At 34.1% G+C, this 13762-nt stretch overlaps 1 protein-coding gene across 1 annotated transcript; it reads right to left on the bottom strand.

The window, feature by feature from the left end:
• Window positions 1-14: 14 nt before the first annotated feature.
• Window positions 15-11866, bottom strand: LOC143238945 (uncharacterized). Its single transcript, XM_076479611.1, has 3 exons — window positions 11745-11866; window positions 4955-5174; window positions 15-2080 (listed from the first exon to the last, which is right to left on the bottom strand). Exons 2-3 carry the CDS (start codon window positions 5157-5159, stop codon window positions 15-17), a joined length of 2271 nt encoding a protein of 756 aa, XP_076335726.1. The 5' UTR covers window positions 5160-5174; window positions 11745-11866.
• Between the last annotated feature and the right edge of the window lie 1896 nt (window positions 11867-13762).

Genomic DNA, 13762 nt, shown 5'->3' on the forward strand with positions numbered 1-13762 from the left:
TTCTGTTAATCCATTTAGAGAGCTAAAGTCGAATTTTCATTTTTTTCACTTGGTGTTACATTTAATTCTTGGAATGAGTCTTGCTTCTGTTGAATATCCGAGGTGTGAAGTTGCTTACGAGCTAAATGACCACGGAAGTTTGCTTGAATTTTTACTGCAGCATTTTCCATTTCTTTCTCTTCTGTTAATCCATTTAGAGAGCTAAAAGTCGAATTTTCATTTTTCTCACTTGGTGTTACATTTAATTCTTGGAATGAGTCTTGCTTCTGTTGAATATCCGAGGTGTGAAGTTGCTTACGAGCTAAATGACCACGGAAGTTTGCTTGGATTTTTACCGCAGCATTTTCCATTTCTTTGTCTTCTGTTAATCCATTTAGAGAGCTAAAAGTCGAATTTTCATTATTCTCATTTGGTGTTACATATACTTCTTGGAATGAGTCTTGCTTCTGTTGAATATCCGAGGTGTGAAGTTGCTTACGAGCTAAATGACCACGGAAGTTTGCTTGGATTTTTACTGCAGCATTTTCCATTTCTTTCTCTTCTGTTAATCCATTTAGAGAGCTAAAAGTCGAATTTTCATTTTTCTCACTTGGTGTTACATTTAATTCTTGGAATGAGTCTTGCTTCTGTTGAATATCCGAGGTGTGAAGTTGCTTACGAGCTAAATGACCACGGAAGTTTGCTTGGATTTTTACCGCAGCATTTTCCATTTCTTTGTCTTCTGTTAATCCATTTAGAGAGCTAAAAGTTGAATTTTCATTATTCTCATTTGGTGTTACATATACTTCTTGGAATGAGTCTTGCTTCTGTTGAATATCCGAGGTGTGAAGTTGCTTACGAGCTAAATGACCACGGAAGTTTGCTTGAATTTTTACTGCAGCATTTTCCATTTCTTTCTCTTCTGTTAATCCATTTAGAGAGCTAAAAGTCGAATTTTCATTTTTCTCATTTGGTGTTACATTTCCTTTTTGGAATGAGTCTTGCTTCTGTTGAATATCCGAGGTGTAAAGTTGCTTACGAGCTAAATGACCACGGAAGTTTGCTTGAATTTTTACTGCAGCATTTTCTATTTCTTTGTCTTCTGGTAACCCATTTTGAAAGCTCATAGTTAAACTTTCGTTTGTCTCATTAGTTGCTGAACCCTCAAGTTCCATCAGATCTTTCGATTCAGTTAACGTTTTCAAACATTTTCTTTCCCGCTCATCAACTGAATTATTTCTTATTAGCATCGTTTCACTGTATTCATTTTTCATCTCTTCGACCGTCTGATTTATACCATTTCTATCCAGAGTTTTCTCTGACTCATTTAGTCTTTCCACCTTTTCAGAATGACTAACCTTAATGTTTACAGGTGAATTTACTGTTTGATCAGTGAGCTCGCTCTCTACTTGTGAAGAATGTTCATCATTCTCACGGAAAGATGGTTGAATTTTGATTGTTGCTTGAAATAAATCAGCATCATTTTCCATCGATGTTACAGTTTTTTCTGGGTGTTTTTCTGTCATCTGCACAGCTGCATGTTCAGATGTTGAAAGAGTATGATTTTGTTCATGATTTCTGATACTTTTTCTAGCTTTGTAACCACGAAATTGCGCTTGAAGCTTTATTGCAGCTCCTTCTAGTTCGTTATCCACAATATCCTTTGTTAAATTGTCATATTTATCGCCTTCTACACTGTAACGCCCATTTTGTAAGTTGTTGTTCGCTTCATTCGACGTATATTTCAAAGAATTATATGCAGGTTTGTTTACTTCCAGGTTCTTTCTTACCTTATGGCCACGAAAACTTGCTTGAATTTTTGTTGCTGCTAACTGCAGTGTTTCTTCCTCTTCAGGGTCTATATTCTGACTTCTATTGGTTTCTAGTTTTTCATTGTTCATATCCAGAATCCTTGTTTCTTTTCCTACTGGTTCACTTGCACTGGTGTATACGTTGACAACATCCTGTGTATCTTGAGGTTTACTTTGAACATTACAATGCTTTTGTACGATATATCCTCTGTACATTGACTGTGTTTTTATAGCAGTTACTTCTCCTTCAGTAGAATTTGATGACACCACTTTGGAAGCATCAGATTTATCTGATGAATATAAATAAAAAAAAACATGGATTATAACGAAACTTTGTTTGAACAATTTTGTGAAATAAAATACAAGAATATTTGAAACGCAGACTTGTTTGATATGTTTAAAAAGACTTAGAACGAGGAAGAAATATGCTTTTTACATGTTTTTTATGTTACTAACTTTGTGAATCAGGCGTGTATATATTTACTTAATAACGGCTATTTTAAAATAAAAAAAGTTTCAGGGAAAAAGGTTTACCTAAGCTCCTAAAAAACACTAGTTACATTTCTCATAAAATTTTCATATATGCAACTCTCATTGCATATCTGTTCTGACCATAATTTCGTTCATTCTACTGCCACATAATGAACGTAATAATAACACAATAGGTTTGATAAGGCGTGAAAATAAAATGCGCTACAAAATACAAGGCATGTAGCCCCTCAGTGGCACAGCGGTATGTCTGCGGACTCACACCTCTAAAAACCGGCTTTCGATACTCTGGAGAAGAGATAGCCCATTGTGTAGCTTTGTGCTTAATTAAAAAAAGCAAGGCATGTAGAATGGATTAAAACGTTTTACATCAAGTTATATACACTTACTATCATTTGCTGATGCACGAAAAAACAAAAACTTATAAGGTTAAGAACGATCGTATGGTACTGTCCACCTTCTGGTCAAAAGATCTGATTCTTGAGAGTCTTTTCACCAGTCTATTTAATCCACGCTTCGTCTAAGATACTGTTCAGGTTGAAAAGACTAAATACTTTTACTCTGCGTTTTTTATTATCCTATTCCGCTTAAAGTGTTCTCAAAAAGTTAACAGACAAAAATGCCTCAAGACGACTGGTATGGGTAATATAACTTTAATTGAGGTAAAATACAAAACATTGAAAGTCAAAACATTGTTCTGTACGTTAATAAAAGTTCTAATACCCATACCAGCCATCTTCAGAATACATTTTTACTTCAAGTGGGTTTCTCGTCATCGCGAAAAAAGCAGTGTATACTTATATATCTCTAGAGCAAGCTAAGTTAAATACATCGTATAAATACAAAAGATCCCATAAGAACGAGAACACCCTAACTGTGAACATGCTTGATTTAAGTTATAGAAAGTCTCACAAGCGCCCTTTGTTTGTACTTGTATATAATGATAGCATAACGCATATATATACATATACCCTTTGATAAAAGTATAAGGTTGCAGGGACCTAACTTATTGTAAATGAACCTGTATGAAACATATCCCAGAAGAACTAAGGGATTACACATAACAGTATACACATACACAACGTACACGTATACATAATACAAATGACATATACGCTGAAATAGTCAACGTAGACGAATAAATTAATAATATGTGTGACATGAAAAACTTTCGATTTTCCTACTGCCACATGTTTAAACGTAAACCTTGACACCAGTATATTCTGGTTTGTGATTTATGACTTTTTCTGCTGTGATTTGGAGAAGTGTATATTTAAAGTGGGGAAAACACCTAGTGTTTTGGAATATGCAACAATGGACACCAGAATTGCTAAACCAACATCGTTGATTTTTAAACTAAAATCATTTTCCTTCTCTACGGTTACGTAAGAAAAAACACACGTTCTAAACTTTTGGTTTTAGTAGAACACTTCATTTAAGATTACGTAAACTATACATTTGAAAGCGTTAGAAAATTTATATTTTAAACATATTTGTTTTGAATTTAGCGAAAAGCTACATGAGGCCTATCTGCGTTAGCCGTCCCTAATTTAACAGTGAAGTCGTCAGCACCCACCGCCCACTACTAGGCTACTCTTTTACCTATGAATAGTAGAATTAACAGTAACATCATAACGGTCTCACTGGAGAAAGGACGAGCATGTTTAGTGTAAGGTGGATTCGAACCCGCGACCTTTCTATTACAAAACAAGGGGCTTAACCACCTGGCCATACCAGACTTTCAAAAACACTCCAAAACTACTAAGCATAATACTGAAATTCTATTTTTTTTTTTTATAAAGAGAGAGAAAAAGCATTATTTTTAACAAATATGTGTAAATATTTATTTTCATTATTACATAACATAACTTACCAAACAATCTTTAAGTGACTGCCGGTTACATTAAAAATCAGCTTCATAAGATATAACGAAGAAGCAAGAAACTCGAAGTTATTATTCAGAACCAGGAAAAATTTGTCTATGTCTATTCAAATCTATATGTCTATATAAATAAGGAAAGAAGACTGAAAAAGAACGTCAGATCACAACAAAACATAACAAAGTAGATCAGTTTTAAATGTTGTCATGACAACAGGGGCTCCAAATATTTTTTGCTGTTGTTAACTACAAAGCTACACGATAAGCCATCTGTGTTCAGTCCACCATGTAATACGAAATTTGGATGAGAAGGATCATGACCCGTGTTATATCTGAAGCTGACGTTCTCTGTAATTCGTAGTTTCACATATAACTCCTACACCATAGCCCACCAGTCGCGCAACGGTATATCTGAGGTCTCACACTGTTAGAAACCGAGTTTCGATACCCGTTGTTGGTAGAGCACAAGATAGCCCACTGGGTAGCTTTGAGCTTAATTAAAAATTAATTAATTAATTAATTAATTCTACGTCGGTCTTCACTCTGTAACTAATGTTCAGTTTGAGATCTGTTATTAATTATTATTATTTGGTATTTTCATGGGAAACGTTGTCGTGTCGTCAACGTCCTTTAACGTTTATTCAGCTGTTATTAGCCTGTGATTTTTCATTTTCATTTCAAGTATTTTAGTTCAAACTTTCTTGTAAGGGTGAGGATGAACTTATTACCTTCATCAGAAACATTTTTTTTTCCGGAAATATTTGCTATAACACACACATGTATATTTTACATTCACCTGTTCTCACCCACTGTTCTCTCTTTCGTAACAAACCTTCAAAATAGGCAGCAGCAAAGCTGGAAATGTCTGGTGGCTGATGACGTAATATTTCCCGCGTAACGTCTTCCAGTAAGATGATAAAACCATCAGGCAAACGAATTCGTCTTGAAACAAAATTTTGTTGACGTCTCGTCAGAAGAGAAAATTCGTGCTTACGATTCATCACCGTTTCAAAGAGCTATAAAAATAAAGCAGGCAGTATGTTTTTTTTTCTACACACCAATACTTGAATTACTTTCTTTTTAGCTATAACAAAAAATCAGAAAAAACAGATTCAAAGAAGTTTAAATATTTTCATTTTAATCGACTTGCTTCTTTCAATTTAGAAATCCATATTATCTTCTTTTGCGATAATTATCACTGGTATTATCAAATTTTTCAACAATTATCACTAGTATTATTTTCTTTTAAAATAATTATCACTGTCATTATCATATTTTGTAATAATTATCATTGATATTACCTTCTTTTGCAACAATTATCACTGGTATTAACTTCTTTTGTAATAAGTTGTAGCAATGAATGTACAAAAATAAAAAACAGACTTGCACAATAATATACTCTTATTTAATATATATATATATGATTTTGAAATTACTGTAACACTATAGGGCATCAGTGATGTATATTAATAAAAGTGTATTACGATAATTATTGAAGTATTGAGTTAATCAAAGTCAATGAAATAATAAGTTAATAATTCTTGGGCCCGGCATGTCTAGGCGATTACGGAATTCGACTCGTAACCTGAGGGTATCGGATTCCAATCCCCATCACACAAAACATGCTCGCCCTTTCAGCCGTGGGTGCGTTATAATGTGGCTGTTAATCACACTATTCGTTGTTAAAAAAGTAGCCCAAGAGTGGGCGGTGGGTGATGATAACTAACTGCCTTTCCTGTAGTCTTACACTGCTAAATTAGGGACGGTTAGCGTGGATAGCCCTCGTGTAGCTTTGCGCAAAATTCAAAAGAAACAAACAAACACTAGTTTCTAAACAGAAACGCATTTATCATATTCATGTTTCTTCGTGACAGATATAAACCATAGGAAAAATGATGTTACAGCTGTATTGTGTCGTGTATACAAAGGAAAGGAAAAAATAAGAATAATGTTGTGTTTTCTTTTCCACCAAAAGCAAGTTTAATACTCTTGCATGAATACATGTGTTAATACTGTATGTAGCTTAAAATAATTTATGTGTTTTAGATATATCAGAAGTAATTCTAAATGTAATTTATATAGAGGACCAACACAATGTAAATATATCATTAAAAACCTTGCTTCGGAGGTATCTAATAGCTACAGGAATATTTCTCAAAAACATTTTAAATAAATATAACCGTTATAAAAATCACACAGTCTTAATAAACGTATCCACAGTATACGCAGATTTTTTTTTATGTTTCTGTGAGATACTATTCGCGTTGCTTAGTATAAAAATGTTTATATGAGTTGGGCTACAAACCGCATCTAATGAAAATAAAAACGAGAGACGAATAAATTATTGTAATCACAACAGTTGATTAAACAGTTCAGAAGAAAAAAAAATTTTTTTTTCTCATTTTCCAGGACTTAACGACATCGTAGTTGAAATGTTGATTCATCGTGATGTTGAACCGAAAAAAACAATTTCAATAATACTTTGTCGTTAAGCTCATTTAAATGAACTCATCTAAACTGTGTAATAAGGTGGTTTTCTTTGACAGCTGAAAGTGACCTGTACAAATAAAAATCAATTATTCCAAATATAACTACATAAAAGTTTAAAAAGCCTACTGCATTTGAATTAATTTTTACTATTACAAGTCGAGTCACCTAACATGTATATGCTTATCTTAGGTGATTTATGTTTTCAATTCACGAACAATTTGGCTCTGAAATGTTATAAATAATGATGTCTCATAATTTCATATTTTTTATTATTAATAATTATCAAGAAATTTCTTAAAAGCCTGAAAATGATTTCTGTATAAAAAGACTGTGCAATAAGATTATAAAGCTCACTTCGCAGTTTTTGAAACACATACATTAACCATATACACATGTATTATATAGTATATATCGTGTGTTGCCTATAGCAACAGTTGTTAGTAATGCTATTTTGCATTTACGATGTTCATGAAATTGTGTTTTCAAACATTTGTTTCGTGTCACGTACCCCAGCTTTACGTTACTTTTCAAGTTTAGCGAAACGATTGTACCTACTAAGGCATCGTATCGAGTTGTTTTTATTTCTAAAATATGCATCTGTGGGCCAAAGAGAGAAATCCCTGTGTTCTTAAGATAATGCACATGTTCCTCGCTATTTTGTTTCGTTTCTTAATCATTTACTTATTCAAAAGTAAAACTGAAAACATGAGAGTACTTTATACTGATGGCTGAAAACTTCCACATTAAACAGCCAAGAGACTGATCTTGTTTATTTCACTCTGGCAGACTTTAGACACATCGATGTTCGATCTACAATAATTCATGAATGCTAACTGAATCCATGTGAACAAAAAGTTAAGGAAAACTGTTATTGAAATGAAATAACTTGAATGAGAGCTGACTGAAGTTGTCAGTATACTACATACAATGAAAACATGTCACTTCACTACATACAATGAAAACATGTCAACTTCAATATAAGTATTAATAAATATACGACGCCCGTATATTTTGAAAAGGTTATGATTTCTGGAAAATTAAAGATAAAGACATACACTAAAGTTTATGTTGACCTAAACATTTTCACGTTTTATTTCATCTAGCTGGTTTTGACTTATGACTGAGTTTCATAATTTTATCAACAGATAGTGCCAAAATTGTCGATACTCAAGGAAAAGCATAAACCATTCCGCAGTTGTAAAATTCAATCCCTTTGTTTTCGTTCAATGTCAAACTATCTGTCACGTGCGAGCGCCATCTAACAACGGCATTCGTACCTCAAGAACACGTAATCTCTTGTCTTTAAGTCAACCAATTAATATACACCGTGCAAATGACGACAATAACGCTTTTTAACATATCTCCATCTTTTTGTGCTTAACAATCATTTCGTTTCAAAATGCGCACAACAATACAAAACCCTACGGATTACTTCTAAGAGTCTCTCGCCAACCCCATTGTTATAGTGAGAGATAGGATACAAATAATTTTACCATTCATCCGTTCCGCAGTTTTCGTGTCATTTTGAGGCTAAGTTCTAACGTTTATGACGACCTCTCATTCCTATCGCTTTTGTTTTAACTACACTAGAGACCCCATAGTGACTGCGTTCATATATTTGCGTTTCATATGAACATCACATCTTACAAACTTGTACTTTGAAGTGAAACTAGGGTAAATATAACTTCCGGATATTCTTCCGATGTAACTATTCTGAAAACGGAACTTTTTCGTAGTTAAAATTATTTTTCAATCGACGTTCACCAAAATGTTAACACAAATGGGATGAGAACTCCTTTTTAAGTAAAAATTTTCTGCTAGAGGTGAACCGACGAGCACAAAAATTATATTGTTTCAAACTTCTACTATTAAATTATCCTGAACGGCCACTATTGTCTGCACGATGATAATATTAATACAAAAAACGTCTGTTAATGATAACAGTTAGTTGCTGATTCAACCCTTATGCAATACTTGTTCCGCGTGCTGCACAACCGACTATATGATGTCTTAGAATTCGTCATTCGTGCAAAGTTATGATCAAAATGAAAAACAGCAAAACTATGTTTATTAAAATTAAAGAAAAGGATCGTTTTTATATATTTCTCTTATTAATAAACTTTCTGTTTGTTTGAAGTTAAGCACAAAATCACACAAAAGGGTATCTGTGCCCAGCCCACCATGGGTTCGAAACCCGCTTTCTAGTGTTGTTAGTTTGTAGACAAACCGTTGTGCCACTGGGGACAAAATACACTTTTCCTCATCAGTATTTATTAAGTAGGTAAAGTTATATTCTCAGACACTAGACTGTTAGACATTTAAGTAACATTGACGATTAAAGAGCGCCTCTCGGCCTGGCATGGCCAAGCGCGTAAGGCGTGCGACTCGTAATCCGAGGGTCGCGGGTTCGCGCCCGAGTCGCGCTAAACATGCTCGCCCTCCCAGCCGTGGGGGCGTATAATGTGACGGTCAATCCCACTATTCGTTGGTAAAAGAGTAGCCCAAGAGTTGGCGGTGGGTGGTGATGACTAGCTGCCTTCCCTCTAGTCTTACACTGCTAAATTAGGGACGGCTAGCGCAGATAGCCCTCGAGTAGCTTTGTGCGAAATTCCAAAAAACAAACAAACAAACAAAGAGCGCCTCCAATAATTCAAAAGTAACGTTTTTTTCAAATTTAGCCTAAATCGAAACTTTAACCTCTGTTCTACATAAATAAACTCATATTTGTGTTAACAACTTTGCAAATTAACCTATAGTAAGTGATTAAAAATAAGTTTAGTTTGTTTTTATTCCTTTTCTATGGGAACGGTCCTAAAAGCTAGCCTGTTTTACCTCCGTTGCGCTACCTCTTTAAGCCATATGACCATTCCGATGTTGAAATTTAATATTCTAGGTCATATAGATGAATTTTATAGGCTTATTTTTAGACATAACTAGCAACAACAACAGGATTTTTCTGATAAATCTAAAGAAAGACATGGAAAGTAAAAAGTTTTCGAATGGTAGAAAAAAAAATCATTGGAGGGTAGGGGGAACTAACCAACAGAGCTATAGATTCCTTCAAGGTAGGGAAGGGGGAACTAACTTACAGAGCTATAGATTCCTTCAAGGTAGGGAAGGGGGAACTAACTTACAGAGCTATAGATTCCTTCAAGGTAGGGAAGGGGGAACGACCAACAGAGCTGTAGATTCCTTCAAGGTCTGGAATGATAAAGCCATAAGAAGTAACAAAGACCTACAGAGGATGAAAAATGGTATTCTGGCAATATATTACCACAAGATCTCTTCTGACTCCAATCCACAGCATTACCTTTGTCTGAAGGGAGCGGACAGTTGGTACAGTTATCGTAAGGCAGAAGCAATGAGAGAACTTGCGGATTTCCATCAGAAGGAGCGCACCATAGCATCAGATGTAACAAGCAGGATGAAATGAAGTTGGCTTAGAGAGTCTGTAAAGTGTTCGCTTCAAAAATGCTTGGACTACATTATTTTAAAACCTCAACGAGTCACTGAGTCACACAATTTGGAGAAGATCCCCAAATATTTATTTGCCGGCATTTATGTTTCAGGAGGATATTGGATGATAAAATAGTGCATTCAGTGTAACCGAGATATTTTAAAGATAAATGCATGCATTTACTGAAAGCTTACTGGTATTTAAATGGAGAATAAAACGGCTACTTTTTCAGAACGTAGCTGTGAGTGAAATCACTTTATCCGCACAACAACTTTGCCATTAAAGCTAATATCAGCATGAAATTTATGACACTTGTTGATATTACATTCCTTCATAGCTCGAGTTTGTTTAATTAGATTCGTAACAAGATCATTGGAAAAGATATTTGAATTAAAAAACCCGAGTTATGAAGGAGTACAATATCAACAAGTGTCATAAATTTTATGATGATATTAGGTTTAATAGCGCAGTTTTGTGCAATGTTTGCAATTGAAACTACGAAGATGTTCACCAAGTGTATGTATCAATTTTCACATGTTTTTATCATTCCTATGTAAAGCTATGATGTTAAAAACGTTTATATTCTGTATTTCTTTATCCCTGCCATATTAATTATACATATGACATAATAACATATGTCTGAAAGTGTACCTTTAGGGATTTTGACATCATACTTTTGTTTTGCACTCAACTTGAAGATCATAAAAGTGTTTATTAGTGTTTCTACAACACATAAATTTGCCCAGTTTTAAAGATAGTGATACCTAAAAATATATGAACTCTTAAGTTTTATGTGTTGTGTCGGTCGCCCAGCTGGTGACGGTAAGTTTGAAGGTTCGGTTCATTGCAGAAGACAAAATGCAGGTAGTCCATCGTTTAGCTTTGTATTTGAATCCCAGCGGTAAGCTTCATAGCTTATATATAGTAAAAGTCAGACTTCGAAACAGAACAGCAAAGGAAACATACTAATAGTGTAGTTAAACGCTTAAACAGAAACATCTGCGACCAAAAACAAAAACAACCCAAACCTTACTGTTCTATACGTTAATAACTCATGTACATACGTTACACACAACACTTGGGCTAGGCACAGCCAAGTAGTTAAGGTGCTAGACTCGTAATTTGTAGGTCGCGGGTTCAAATCCCAATCACACCAAACATGCTCGCTCCTTTAGCCATCGGGGCATTATAATATGAGGGTCAGTCCCACTCTTCGTTGATAAAAGAGTAGCCCAAAAGTTGGTGGTGGATGGTGATGACTAGCTGTTTTCCCTCTAGGCTTACACCGCTAAATTAGGGACGGCTAGCGCAAATATTCCTTATGTAGCTTTGCGCGAAATTCAAAAACCCAGCAAATATAATATTGTTACTTGTAAACATTAGACATCTATATACATCTGTTTGTTAAAAACTAAAACCTTAAAACTTCAAACAAAGTTAAAGCTTGTTACAGAATTACTTAGTCTGTTATACTGAAATGTTCTTCCCTATCTTATTTGGTTCAATTTCGAAATGTATGTGTGAAAATGAAATGACTCAATATCTATACTATAATGTGAAAGTAAATATCCCATTGCAGATAGACACAGAGATAAACAGAATAGATGAGTATAGATATTTATGATAAAATAATTCTTACCTAACTGTTGTGAAAGCGACGAACTTCTACTGTTTTACTCTCACCATTTCTTAGGCCTAATACTTCTATGTCACAGTAGAAATTGCGCGTTAACTGTACGCCTATTTTGTATTCTAACACTACATGCAGTTCAGGTATAAAGGTAACTCGAGCCTGCAGAATGAGTTTTGTCGCTTTGCACTCGCGTGATTGGAGTAGGAAGGGACCGGCTAATAATTGCTACTGAATTTTATTTACATTTCGATACGGGATAAGTTTAAGACATAGGAACTGTGTTATATTGGAGAAATCAATCTTCAAAGTAAGAAGTAATTTTGTTATGTACGCTATCATAGTGTCCAAATTCTTAAAAAATATTTATTTGAAACGGAAAAAAGCATGAAGGAAACAAAAACGTTAAACCCCCGAAGCGTCACGCTCTTTTAAGTCAGCAAACATGCAAACTAATAAAAAATAAATGAAGTAATATATTTCTTAAGCTTTTGATAAGTTTCCTTTCAGAATTCATATTTCTCAAACATTACCATCCAGCGCTTCAAGCATTAATATCTCGTTCTAGATTTTTGGTCATTAATTAACTAACAACGGATTTATTTATTGCTGTTCCTTTCCGTTTAATTATTCGGTTCAAAGAAATATATCATAGCAATTTAAAAATCTGCATTTAATGGTGCCTAACCATATAGCAAATGTACACCATTTCCTCAAACTAATATTTTTGTTAGTCCTTATTTCTCTGTATAGCTCGTTAATTTAAACGTTACCTGTACACGTACATTATCCAACTATTTCTTACTAAAAGGCTAAAAGGTAAACCTAAAGCTTTATTATTACGAAGTAGTATTCATATCGGCACATAGTTCACTGGTTTGAATATTGTAAACAACTCGTTTTTTCTTTCAATGCTTACTTATTTTCTTAAGTATAAAGAAGATTTTCCACTACCAATAACCCTTTAAAAACTTTTTGCACTTTAAGAGTGAGGATGAATGACATTTGTGATTCAAAAAAAGTTGGACAGAGCGGATTTAGCTATCTGCCAAGCATGGTAAAGTGTTTAGGTCTCTCTACTCATAAACTGAGGATCGTAGGTTCGAATCTCCGTCATGTCAAGCATGCTCCCCTTTTCAGCCGTGGGGGCGTTATAAAATTATGTTTAATCCCACTATTCGTTGGTAAAAGAGTAACCGACCAATTGACGGTGGATAGTGATGACTAGTGGCTTTCTCTCTGGTCTTACACGATTAAATTAGGAACGGCTAGCGCAGATAACCTTCGTGTAGCTTTGCGCAAAAATTCAAAATAAAAAAACAAACCGTTGATGTATTAACGTGAACTGTAAATATTTTTAACATAATCTAAGCGATTAGACTGCGAGTCTCATAAGGTCTCATTAAGGTTGACAATTAAATGTATATATATATTAAATAAACTATTATGAATTATATACTTCACGTTCAAACTTTCATTTTATTTTTCAATTGTGTTTGTTCAGCAAGATAACTGTCCACAAGAAGGTAAAGTTTTGATCCACGATAGTTTCAGGCAGACATTTGGTTGTTCACAATTAGCACAGATGTGTATAAATTGTCAATGTACCTTTTTGTTTTATCAATAATAGGATGTTTTTCGCATATATATATATATAATATCACATACTATCCCTTCTTTAACATCTATTGAAATCCATAGAAACGTAAGCGATAAAATTTCGTTTGCATATTCAAAAGATAAAGAGTGCATTAACTTTGTCGTATGGAAAAATAATACTTGATTTTAAGTTAAAAACTACTCTAGGACTTGGACTTGAGCCTGGACTTCTGGACAATAGGGCCAGTGCTGGAATTAGCCACATGTGTTAAGTTATAGTTAAAATACGACACGTTTCACTATGAGTTGGATAAATATACTATGTTATGGTTGATACAAACACCAAATTACAAGAATACTATCTCTTACTTAACTTTATTTTTGCATTTCAATAGGAAACAACGAAACTATAATATTTAACATTAGAT

Source organism: Tachypleus tridentatus, chromosome 13 (genome assembly GCF_004210375.1).
Source record: "Tachypleus tridentatus isolate NWPU-2018 chromosome 13, ASM421037v1, whole genome shotgun sequence".
Lineage (NCBI taxonomy): Eukaryota > Metazoa > Arthropoda > Merostomata > Xiphosura > Limulidae > Tachypleus > Tachypleus tridentatus.